The 12942-nt window shown below is 42.2% G+C and overlaps 1 protein-coding gene across 1 annotated transcript in view; it reads left to right on the top strand.

Moving 5' to 3' along the window:
• The window catches only part of ST8SIA1 (ST8 alpha-N-acetyl-neuraminide alpha-2,8-sialyltransferase 1), a 95470-nt gene that overhangs the window by 24460 nt on the left and 58068 nt on the right, over positions 1 to 12942 (top strand). Inside the window, exon 2 of the mRNA XM_026035776.1 lies at positions 909 to 1053. Coding sequence (XP_025891561.1) covers positions 909 to 1053 — 145 coding nt within the window. The remainder of the gene's footprint in view (positions 1 to 908; positions 1054 to 12942) is intronic.

The following is a 12942-nucleotide window of genomic DNA, read 5'->3' on the forward strand; positions in this document are numbered from 1 at the left end:
TGCATATATCTGTTGTATGCAAACATTGATATAAGGATTACCCCTGAATTAGAGAGATTCTCCCATACTATATTCTTTGTTGATATCTAAAGCTTTTCATCGTTCTGGAAATTAATTGCTGAGCAGGCTGCGCTACAGATGTTTTGTTCAATACAAACTTCAAACACTTAGGTAGCTTTTACACTTGCAGTCAAGCTCAATAAGGACTATTTTGGGGAAGTGCATGCGAACCAGGCTATGCAGTTTCGGTGAGGAAGCAAGAAGTGTAGTACCCACAAAATATATATAGCAAATGGATGACTCAGGTTGGACTTCGCTTAGAAGGCAGGTTCTAATACAGCTCTGATAGGAGTGAGGATATTGAGTAACTGGAGAGGGATGTCATATGTTTCCATACTTAGCTTACATATCTACTCTTTATGAATAAGTTTTCTTATGCTGCTTATATCTTTTTTTTTTTTTTGAAGGTACTTCTCTGATTTCTGTATGTGCTGGAGACTGGAGATGTTTATTAATTAAAAGGGGTTGGAAAGGACTTTTGATAAATCTCGCTCTCATTTTATGCCACTCAAGTGAACAGATGGCTTGCATTTTTTACTATTTCTAAGACTTTCCAGAATAAAAACGTGATTTCTTCTTTGTGTTAAAAACAATTTGAAGTTACAAAATTAAAATATGAATTTCCAAATACTCTCATTTTCCGAGTTCTCCATTAGCATTTATTGTTCCGATGCACAATGTAGAATCAGCAGTTCTTCCTCAGGTAGCTGGGAAAATGCTGGGCTTTCCAAACAACATCTGAGAACAGCAAGATCTCAGGTGCCCGAAGCATCAGCTAAAGGTGGTCGTCAGAGATGAAGTGCCAAAGTTCAAATTAATCCTTCATTTCTCCTTCTTGCCTTTCTTAGGAAACTACTGGAAGAATGTTGTGACCCTGGCCAGCTCTTTGCCATGACAAAGCAGAACTCGCCCATGGGAAAGAATCTCTGGTTTGATGGGGAATTGCTGTATTCTTTCACCATTGATAATGCAACTTACTCGCTCTTCCCACAGGTTAGTAGCTTTGCTCTGTCACCTTAATTATCAATATATTAATGTATGCAGTGGTAGCACGGTGCAAGAAATAGTGTTATCTTCATTTCTCAATACAAAATGCTCTCATCTGCTTTTCTATTATTTCTGTGGCGTATTATGAAATAGTGGCTTGTGTGTTAATATTGCCCTGTCACTTTCCAGGATCGGTCCCTTCAGATATAAGAAAATCATGAGACTGGGTTGCCCTTCTTGATTTTTAAAATAACAGTAAAGGCTGTTATTTTAGAAAGGTGATGCCTGTATTTTAGTTGCTGATCATGCTCACAAACATAGGTTTCAAACTCTGACTCTTGCCTTTGTTAAATGAGGCCTGAGCCTCTTACATAATCCTGTGTCCTCAGAGCTGGTGCTTTAAATAAAACATCAAATCTGGCAAGACGTGGGATGACACTGCGAGAGCTGGCAGCGCTGCAGGACGCAGAGGTGAATCTGGAGGGAAACGGGCTTCGCTCACATAGCACTTAGAGACCTGCCAATATCATTGGCATCCATCTCTCTAAACTATTTGAAATGGCAGTTTCTGGCCTGTATTTAGATCCAAGCTCAAACTGATCAGTTCCCTTGATGTCAGTAGAATTTGGCTGGGTTGTGTTAAAAGGCATCCAGAGAACTAGAATTTTACCTCAGTTGCCCTGATGTAAATTATCTGGAGTAATTCCTGGTCCCTCTCGAGTTCTCATTTAGAATTACTTCAGTTTCAGTCTGTTTAACTAAGGGGTGATGGCAGTTTGTTTAAAGGTATCCAAGTTACTTTCAAGTTAGTGATGGTTCCTGATGGCAAGCAATGTGAGCCCGATAACAGAAGCCAATAACATCATTTAGTCCATTCTGGCTGTGTTTAGAATATTAGAAATGGTTTGTTATTTTTCAGTAAAGGTGTTTTTGGATAAGAGTAGCCTTACTGACTGCTGGGAGTTTGTAATACTGATCTAGGCTTCTCTTCTTGTATTTTAATATATGAATTGATACTAAACAATGACATTATTATACTGACTTTTGTACATGGAATCAGATCTATTTTATTTTGCTGGAAGTTAAAGGAAGACCAAACATTGGAGATTATTGCCCCAAGTTCTTCCACAGAAAATTGTGGCATGCTAGATAGGCTCCCTCAGAGAGGTAAATGCTCATTAGAGAGGAGTTATGATTCAGGGAGCCAGCAGCTTCCCACCTTCCAGGCCTATTCCAAAAGTTTATTGGTTGGAAAGGTAACGTGACGGACAACAGGAGCTAATGAGTTGGGACTTCAGGGTCCCTTGGTCTATTCTTCTTGACAGTGAGGGTGACAGAGCCCTGGCACAGGCTGCCCAGAGAGGTTGTGGAGTCTCCTTCTTTGGAGATCTTTAAAACCCGCTTGGACGCAGCCCTGTGCCACGTGCTCTAGGTGACCCTGCATGTGCCTGGGGTTGGACTAGATGACCTCTGAGGTCCCTTCCAACCTTGGGCATTCCATGGTTCTATGATTCTAAAGCGATGGCTGGATGTTGTGTGGCGGGGGGAAGGCTGCATTTTATGGTGTCCCACCTCTAAAACAGTTCTGAAAAGCAATTCCAGGACCAGTTCTAGAAATATTATTCCACTAATGAATTAATGAATACTTCATTACTGACAAATGCTACTCACAGCTCCCCCAGCCAATCACCTTTTTAAGAACCATTTTCTGTAGCTTGCTTGATTATTCCCATATATTTTGCCCAGAAGAATTTTGTAAACCTCTATCTGATAAAACCCTGTTAGGCTTAACAGCTTCAGGAAGACTTACTAGTAGTGAATTCTTAAGTTATTTTCCAGCATGCTGTCTGTTTCTAGAAAAATACTAGACCAAATGTGTCAGGCCCTGTGCTTTGAAGAATGGCTTCTATTAGTTTAGCTGCAACTGGCAAGCAGTTTTGTGAAGATGAATATTCCTTTCAAAAAATTCAAAAGCTTAAAAGCACTTTAGGGTGGGTTATACTCTGAAATGCTCAGGGGATGAGACAGGAATGCAAAGGGCCGCAGCTACGTTGATATAATCGAAAAAATATTTCCTCTAGGATTAAAAAAAAAAAAAAAATTAAAAAAAAATGCTCCATCCACATCAATCTGCTGGGTTTAAGCCAGTTTGCATTGCAGAAAATGTCTCTTCTCAATCCTGAACCAGTTATTAACTTACAGCATAAAGTAACTGAAAACTAAATGGGAAACTTGCTATGTGTTATGGAATAGAAGAAGCTTGCTATGCCTCAGTGGAGTCTTATGGAGAAATAATGCAAGGATCTCGGGCCTTAATACATAAAACGTCACTTATTACTGAATGTGAAAAATGCAAAATGGAATATTATTCTTATGAGTGATTTGTGTGCTTAAAGTTATTAGAACTGGTTCAACATTTTCTGGTGAAGAGGTTTTTCACTGAAATCAATTCTTTGCTTTTCAAATTTTCTTTGAAGTGAAAAGATGAAAAGGTTTTGGTAATGTTAGACATCTTATTTTACTGTTTTTGCAATTTTTTTTTATATATATATATATATTCCTACTGCAATGGTAGGTGGTTTTTTTTTTTTTTTTTTTTTTTTTAGATTCAGGTATTTGATGGATAGAATGAGAAATATGTTAAAAGGGGAAGAAAAAAGTCACTGTGTGGAAAACTGCAGCATTCTGACTTCCAACTTATAGGAACAAAGTTTGAAGCTGCAGATTTTTCCAGGAACCCAAAAACGCCCAGTTGCCAGACGTTACAGCCCAGTTGCAGCCTCCTACTTTTCCCTTCCATCTCTATTTATTTCTAGAATTAATGTTTTGAAACAGAAATGAAATATTACAGAATGTGAAACCTTTCCCCTCTCCGAGAGCAACCACCGTTGGTTCGTTATCAGCGCCCAAAGGACGGGTGATGACGTGAGGTGTTTCCTTCCCGGGACGAGGCCCGTCCTGCTGCCTCCCTGCAGCGCGAGGGAGATCCCACCTTGTCTCCCAGATGTAGCAGTGGAGAGTTGCCTGCAGCTCTCGGATGATACAGCCTAATTGCTATTTAAATTAGACCTTTCCTGACAGTAGCTTCGTTTTGTTACCTGCCATGGTCTGCAGCACCACTTCAGAGGCCAAATATTGCGTCTGCCTATAGGTGAAGAGGTAGGTGTAGTGTCAGCAACAGCAGCTTATTCTTGCTCTGTGTCTTCCTAGCTTTGTACATAGGCCTGAGGTTTGCAGTATTAGCCAGTGGATTTGGCTCCGTGGCTGAGGACCCACCGCCGCATCGTGCAGGGATGCGGATCACCCTCCTCTAGCTGGAATCAATGGGGAAACTGAGTAACCCAACGGCGATGCCTCAGGTTGGACACGGAGGCCTTGGGTGACTCCCTGTAATAAGCCACATACTATACTGCGAGTGGCTCTGTGTGTGGTAAGAGTCCAGGAGTCCCGTCCCTCGGGACTCGATACCTGCTGCTTCGTTTCGCCTCGTGTAGCTGGGGCCCTGCTGGGATGTAGTGAGTTGTGACAGAGCATGGCTAGCACGGGCTCCCCTTTCTGACTCAAATGGAAGAAAATGGGACTCTATATGCACGTTCCCGCAGCAATTTTAGATGCTGTGAGTAAATGGGAAGAGGAGTCACGGAGTAACTCAAAACCATGTGAGAGAAAAGTGAGCGAAGTCATCTGTTTTGAAGGTAGAGAGGAGAAAATATCTTGGTCTCAAACATTTTCCAGAATAATATTTCATTTGTTCCCATTTTTTTCTTCCTCAAAAGTTTCCAAACCAAACTGCAGTCCCTTTTGTCACCAGGGAGCAAACTCACCGTGCTATTGACCCGTTTAAGCAATTTTTTGTTTGTTTGTTTGTTTTCATTTGGCCAAAGGTTAAAGCAATGGATGAATTTCCAAGTTCCTCTCCTTACCTCTCAAGAAACACTAAGTGTTATTTTGTGTGTGTGGGGGGAGAGTGGAGAGTGTTTTTGGAGGGAGAGGAGAGAATACATTTCACAAAAAAACTCCACAAATTTTATTTTTGAAATTTTAATTTGATAAAATATAATCAGCTGATAAAACCTCTTCAGATTCCCCACCAGCTTCAAATTTCTTCAAAATTTTCCCCCTGAATAATGTCACCAAGTAGAAAAATGGCTGCTTGCAATGAGCTTCCTGTGAATAATCATCTTTTTGTAAGTAATCTACAAGAAACCTACAGAAAATAGCTTCAGACTACAAATAAGTTTGGGAAAAGAGGCAGTTATTTCTAGACACATCCTGATCAGGAGAGAGGCTGTATTTGTCAAATGTTAATTAGAATTTATTCAATTATTTCTCTTGGTTGCTTATAATATCCCTCAATTGACCAGAAATTTTTAATATGTATTTTGCTGTGGTTGAATTTGGCTGTTGAGGGAGTGCTGTGGCAAAGTGGGCTCCATGGTCCTGCAGTTAGTAGAATATTTTGTAATTATTTCCGAAAATGCAGACTTGGAAAGCGAGTTTGATGTAAAATACATTTGCTCTTTCCCTTTTTGTGCGACTGCAGGGTCACAGGAAAGAAAGATGTATTTGGCCTGAGGAAAAATGGTAGTTTGGCATAAATAAAAGGCAAAGGTGAGCGCATAGGTATGAATGAATGCTAAGTTAGATTGGTGTAAGAAATGAAGCCTGCCTTAAGGGGAGAATTTAGCTTGCTGAAGGCAAAGCCTGTGTGTTGTTCTGCCTGATTTTTAGACCCAGATGACAGTGTTGACCCTAAAATTGTGCATCAAAGGGGAGACTGTGTGAAGTGTAGGGGTTGGGTCCTGATGGACTGCAGTGTCTCCAGGAGATGCCAGGCTATTAACTTTGGAAGCGTTTGGCTGTTTCCTCTGTTATTTTTCGCTAGCAATCAGATGTGCAGCGGTACTGAGTTCCCAGTAAGGCTGTGTTTGTGCTTAATTGCTCTTGGGGTAGTAGATGAGGACATTGGCAAGACATTTTCAACCTCATTTTTTTCCTTTCTTGATCTCCTGGGCAGGAGGTGCGGATATTTTTTGAGTAACTGTTATGTTTACCCCCATAAATTCTACCATCCAAAAGTTGTTTAGGGAGCTCTTTAGAGTTGTCCTGAGATAGTTAAACGAGGCTCTTTCTTGATGCAAGGTTTCTCCTGGTAGTGAACCCATTTACATACCGAGACTTCCACCTACAGGTGCAATGAAACCTCTGCTGCTTTGGCAGTTAATATATAAAACTCGGGTAAGATTAAGCACTAACATCCTGACTACCTGTTAGCCTCCCCTAGCTGCAGATTTATACCGAGGAAGGGCTGCAGCCGTGTGCTTGTCAGCGCCATCGGGGCCTGCTGCGCTTGCAAAGGCAACACCAGCCCTAAGGGAGTGCGTGCTCCGTTTGGAAGCCTGTGGCTGAAATCACTCCACCAAAACCAGCAAGACCAAGCTGAATTTTACACAGGCCTTGGAGCAGTCTGGAGACTTCTTCCCTGTGAGGGTGACAGAGCCCTGGCACAGGCTGCCCAAGGAGGCTGTGGAGTCTCCTTCTCTGGAGATCTTCCAAGCCTGGATGCCGCCCTGTGCCCCGTGCTCTGGGTGTCCCTGCTGGGGCTGGGGGTTGGACTAGATGATCTCTAGAGGTCCCTTCCAACCTCAGCCCTCCTGTGATTCTGCGAAATGCATTCAGTCACAGCATATAATCCAGCCATGCAGCACTCTATCATTTTGCTTTTACAAGGCCAGGCTTTTAGGGCATTTTTTTGTTTGTTTGTATCTAAGCAAAACCCCGCCTTGCATCCTCACAGGGATTTTAGTGCTACACTGAGACACACAGACACTGTTATTTCATTCTGATGGTGTCATATTAAAACCTGCACAAAAGCATAGTTTGGAGAGGATATACAGGGGTCATTACCCTCCTTGCTCTGTGCCATGGCAGGCAAACATATCTGGACTGTATCTGACAGATTTATCTAATATCTTCCTATCAGATAGCTAGTAAAGTTTTGCAGCTTTTACTAATAGAAATTCCACCCACCACTTGGGCAGTCCAGTCCAGCCTGGACTATCCTTGCAGGAAGGATGTATTGCCTGATGTCCAACAGAAAATTGCACTCTGGCTATAAGTAATTTCTTTTTTCTAATCTTTTCCACATATAATTTATCAAATCTCCTTGTGTTTTTTCATCTTGACTGAACAATTCTTTCATTCAGATCTTTCTTTTTTTCTTTTTTTCTCCTAAATCTTGGGTTAGTTTTGTTTTTGTGATTGCCTTTATGGAACACTTGCGACGATTACCTGTGTGTTGTCCTCACAACATATCATCGCTTTTGCCTTTCTAGATGATAAAAAACATCCAGGGAATAATCCTCTGAAAGAGAGAGCTTAATAGCACTTTTTGCTAGGACAAGTGTATGTGTATAGTGTGTATATATATGTATAGGGATGTGGCAAAGGTTGTAGGGAATTCCTGTTTTACCTCTTTGTTTTTTAATGTGTAGAGTCAAGGTGGGTTAGACCTGCCTGCAGTGCGTGAATTAACAACAAGCAACCCTTTGGTCAGTGTATATAGGGCTGTGAATAGGACGAAATTGTAGAAAGGGAAGATCTATTGTATTCTAGTTGTAGGCCAACCAAAATGTTTGCAGGATAGTTCTTTAATAGGCCTTTTTCCATGCTGTGCCATCTCCAAGCTTTTCCTTAATCTAATCCCCTCTGGCTTGTCTTGGTTCCTTTCCCTTGCAATAGGGCTTGGCACATTGACAGCGTAGGTTGGGATCCCAGGAACAGGGCTGCAAATTTAATTCATGGGGTTGGGTTTAACGGGAGACAATTTAGGTGAAATGAGAATATAAATGCAAAAGCCACACATCTATTCTGTGATCTACCTTTGTGCCAGGAGAAAAAAATGGGAAAGCCAAACATAAATAATCCTTCTCCGACTATGATGCTCTTTATAGAAATTCCCCCAAGCACTTTATAGTCATTCGAACTTGATGTAGGGTGTTACTGCTCAGTTAAATCTATGCCTAGGAATCTCTGGAGAAAATTAAAAGGAGAGTTTTCACATGGAGGTGGTGGTGGGAGGAAGAAATCCTGCAGCCCCTCATTTCTCCTTTGCAGTAGGCAGATAGGATCAACCACAGTTGTTCTTGCTTCATGGACAAAAAGCACAGAGACTTAGAGACAACCCCCCTTCCTCGATATTGCAGGCCACATATAAATGTAGTAGCAACTAGAGCTCTCCTCTGCTCTGTATTTTGAAGGATGGGACCTTCTTAGCATTAAAGGTGGGTGAGACATCCTGCGTTTGAAGAGTGGGACTACCTAAGTGTAAGCCCAGCAGCGGTGCTTTCCTGGCTCTCATTTTTGGCAGTGTTTTTGCAGCTCCTGTTGCTTAGCTTGGGGTCTCCCTTGAAGACAGTGCCCAGGACTGGCATCTCCTCGCCCTGGCGTGGCTGTTGCTGTGACACAGCGCTTGACATTCATCGTTTTGATGCCCTCCAAGAATCTGTTGTCATGAAGTAAATCAGTTGTGGGTGCTGTATTATCGTCCACCAAAAGAAGCACCATGGGGAAATCAGTAACAAAACGAGTGCAGGGAAGCTCAGTTCCACTATAGCAGTATTCCAGTTGACTTCAGCACGGAGAGTCAGTCAACAGTATCCCCTTGCTAAACACAGTGCTGCTGGATATGCAGATTTGTGTCTGCAGTTTCTTTTGGGTAAATATAAAGAATGTCTTTTATTTGGTCCTTGGCCTTTATTGGCCTTTGTTTTCATGTAAGGAGTTGTGTGCTTAATCTTGTTAATCTAATCTGACTGCCAAGCTCTTCTTTGTACCTCTTAAGACTTTCAGTGAAGGCAAGGCAAGCTCGAAACAGACATTCGGAAAAAGATAAAACAGCTTTTTATCTTCCCTGTCCTTTGTTACAGGCCCCGCTGATAACATCCTTCCTGTTGCCCATGTCAGTAAGCAGGGTAGCATCCTTGCAAGCAGGCTATGACAAACTTTTCTACTTCTCTGTGGGTTTGTTTGAGTCAGTCCTCACTGTTTGGAGCCATGGAGTCTATGTGTGAGGATGGGGTAGGTAATGATAGGCCATAACGGTCAACGATGTCGTATTAAAGTGGGGTCATACGTGGTTTTATTGGCTCTTGTTTTCTGCAGAGATCGTTGGTTTGTGACTCAGTGAAAGAAGTGAAATCAGAATTGGGAGCCCACTCTCCTACTGTGAAAGTGGGAATGTTATTTTTTAAAACAGTTTTTTGAGAGGGGCTCACACACCATCTTCTTCAGGAATTAATTCATCTCACGTTCTCATCGTGAGCTCTGGACAATCCCTCTGTTATGGGAGTTTTAAACTGACATATCTGATTGCTCCAGATTAGATTGGCTGAGAGATGAGGAAAGAAGTAAAAAAAAACCTATGTTGTGGTAATTAGTAATAGATGTTTCTCTTTAAAGTTTGATATCTGGTCCCACTAGGCACTTATAAGGCTGAGTCCGTTTCTGAAGCCTGCTGGTGTGTGAAGCCTACAAAATAAATAAGTCTTCTGATGAAGCCCAGGAACTTGCTCTTTCTGATTTCAAAGAGTCCTTCAGTAGAAGTGAAAAAATCAGAGGCAAAATTAGAAAGTGTTAGGAATGGTTCCATTCCAGCGTCAATTAGATTCCACCCGTTGGTTTCAATGCCCTGCTCCTGCAGGGAGCATAGTTGTAGATTTTTTGATTCTTTGTAATTAGGTCCAAAAGAAAAAGTCCATGTTTTTATTCTTTCACATGTAGGCTTTTAGCCATTCTTCCTATTTTCCAACCATTCCAGGGTTTGATATGCCATCTATTTCCGTCCAACTAATTTGTTACCCCTGTAAAACTTGATTTTTGCACTGATTTGTTTTGTGTAGTGCATGTTAGTATCTACTTCTAGATGTAGATACTAACATCTAGTATCTACATCTACTAGATGTAGATACTTATGTACTTTGCGCTTTATTCTCTCTACCAGTTTTAATTGAAGGGTAACATTTGTCTGTGGTAATCTGAAAGGGCAGCAAACAAGTGTGTGTTTACAGAAATACAGGCTTGTGAAAACATCACTGTCTTGTTAACAGTTCCTATCTCCAAGGTCTACCTCCCCACTCTATTGGCAGACCAAGTCTTCATTCCTGACGTTCCTTTGAGCACATCCAACCACAGAAGTCTTCGCTAGCATCATGTTCTAGTTGGCCTTTTAGACACCCTAGGGAGTTGATTAACTCCTCCATTAATCATTTCTGGGCCGTTGTTCTGTTGCATGGAACTGTATAGCTTATGATTCACCTTAGAGGTGGGCAGTCATTGCAGGGCAAAGATGAGGAGCTTGGATGGGCTTTCTCACCTGTATGACAGCAGTGCAACTTTCCTCTGCCTTTTTTTCTAGTAGTGATTTTAATAATGGCTTCCTGTTATTATAACAGCTTTGTCACGGCTTGAAGACATAAGAAGTGGATAAACTTTGTCAGAAGAGGTAGTATCTTTGATATCTTCACTGATATCTTATCAGTGTAAGCCCAGCTCTTGTCAAGCACTTCTGCAGCTCCCTGAACAGTTCACTGCTGTGATCTCTCTTTTACAGATGGAAAGGATACAGGTACCTGAGGTCATTAGCAGACCCTAGGAGAGGGCCTCAGCTTAATGAACATGTGTAACATGGGCTCTCTCTTCAGCTTGCTTTGGTCCAAGGAAGCACTGCACAGATTTCACTCTGTTTGCTACTAACGTGAGGTCTTGGTGTGTTCTCTTAGTCACCTGATCCAAGCCATGAGGTGTCCACCCTTGTCTAAGGTAACTCAGTGGTAAAAGAGGGACTTTGTGTTCACTGGTCGGAGGAAATCTTATGTTTTGTCTGGTTTCTTTTGGACTAGTAGTCCTTTAAGCTCGTCTCTTATGCCCCCTGCACTAATTTCTGCAGTGAAACTGTCTAGTTTCTCAATTTCATTGCACAGAGTAAAATCACAGAGTTAGAGCACTAATCATGGGCAATGAAAGGCAAAGGGATCCCTCTTTTGCAGAGGGACTGCATGCAGGGTCAGGAATTGTGATTAGCTGGCGCGTTTTGGTCAGTCGGATAATATTTCTCTTTTGCTTATTCCTCCCTAATTTATCTTATGTAACTTCTGCATCCCCCTACAGTGGGGAGGTCTTGATTATGGCCTTGTTTCTGTAATTGTGGTGCTTTTTGTGTGTCTCGACAAGTAATATCTCATCTAGTGGGTATTTTTGTCTTCCCTCCCTTCAGTTTTCTATTTAATCCCAAACAATTTTGAGGCCACTCCCAAATGACATGTGAAGATGACCTTTGTCTGGAGTTCTAAAGTGATTTTAATATTATTATTGGAAGTCTTATAAAAATATTTTATTAAATATCTTATTGGCAGCCCTGGTATGGCTTATTCCTGAAATCTCTTCAGAATTAGAGTAAGCCCAAAAAATTGTGAATGTGCAAGAGCCCAAGTCACCATCAATCCAAGTCGCTCACTTAAAAGCCCTTTTATCTGTAGAGTTAACAATTTTCTTCAGCCTTTCAACCTTAAGGCCAATGGATCAACGTCCCATTTCCTGTGGTTCTTTCAAGGAAGGAAAATGTAGCATAATTTGCGCAAATATGAATGAGTGTTTTTGATGAGTAGCTTTTTGTTACAGAATGGTGATGCTTGCTCACTTGCAGGAGAGGAGCAGAGACAGGTTTTATTGAGAACAGTGGTAAATAAGGCTGGTTTAACCAGACTGGAGGGCAAGGTTCACTCTAGTAATTACTGTGTAGAAGACAGGGTCAGTCACTGAGGGGATCCTCCTGTTGGGTCAGGAGGCTCAGCCCAGACCCCTTTGGCTTGCCAAGCTCCTCCTCAGAGAGGCTGCATCCAGTCTTAGTCCCAGACTCAGTCAGTGGTTTATGTGGAAAGGGTGATGCACACAGTCCATCAGAGAGAGAGTTTAGTAAAGTTTGCAGTTTCAGCTGCTGAAGGAATCCCTCAAAGGGAGATGTCTCCCCAGCTTCACTTTTGAGCCTGATGCAGCTGTCCCAACTACCACTGGTGATCACTGCTAGAGTGAAGGTGGGGAGTAAGAAGGGAAGAAGGAACTTGAGATGAGTTAGGGGTGGAGAAGTCAAGTCGGGCCTGGGGGAGCACATGGTCCCACCTTTCCACCAGAATCCATTAAAACTTCCTTTTTAAAAAAAACGTATTTTCCCTCGAATTGGGCGTTGAGGGCATTGCTCGTTTCACTAGCATATGCCTACCTGCCACTTACTGGCACCGCACTCCCGGCGCCTGTCAGGGGGAGTCAATTTAAGAAACATGATTTTGTACTTGGAAATGTGTCTTCTGATTGTCATATCTTTATGTTTTTCCCTTCAACAGATGTCTAGCTACTTAGTCAAGGGAGAAAAAAAGCTGTCTCTGCAGAAATGATGAGCTGCTGCCTTTTTTTCCCCCCACTTTGGCTGTCTGTTAAAAGCAATTGACATAGTGCATTCATGTTCTTCCCGCTCTTCTGGGGACGTGTAGGGTGTCTTTTGTGGTGGTTTCATTTGAATGAAGAAAAGGAACTTTGATTTGAGAAAAGGACCGTAAATCAGTTAAAATAGAGGGATTCACAGTTATTTGGAATTACCATTGACTGTGCTCGCAGTGCCATGAGCAGAGCATTTGCCGAGCAGATCCTAAGCATGTGTGTGGCGCTTGTTATTCGGTCTGCCACACATGTGTTGTCTGCAGATCAGCCTGACACGGTCCTTCGGATGCTCTGACGCCTACCGATGCCAGGAGCTCTGCGTTGTGATGCAGCGCAGCAGACCTTAGGGGCAGCAGGATCCCTCCTGACCCGCTGTGGCCTCCTCAGCACCTCCAGCTGCACGAC

Source organism: Nothoprocta perdicaria, unplaced genomic scaffold (genome assembly GCF_003342845.1).
Source record: "Nothoprocta perdicaria isolate Ctin4 unplaced genomic scaffold, notPer1 scaffold_167, whole genome shotgun sequence".
NCBI lineage: Eukaryota > Metazoa > Chordata > Aves > Tinamiformes > Tinamidae > Nothoprocta > Nothoprocta perdicaria.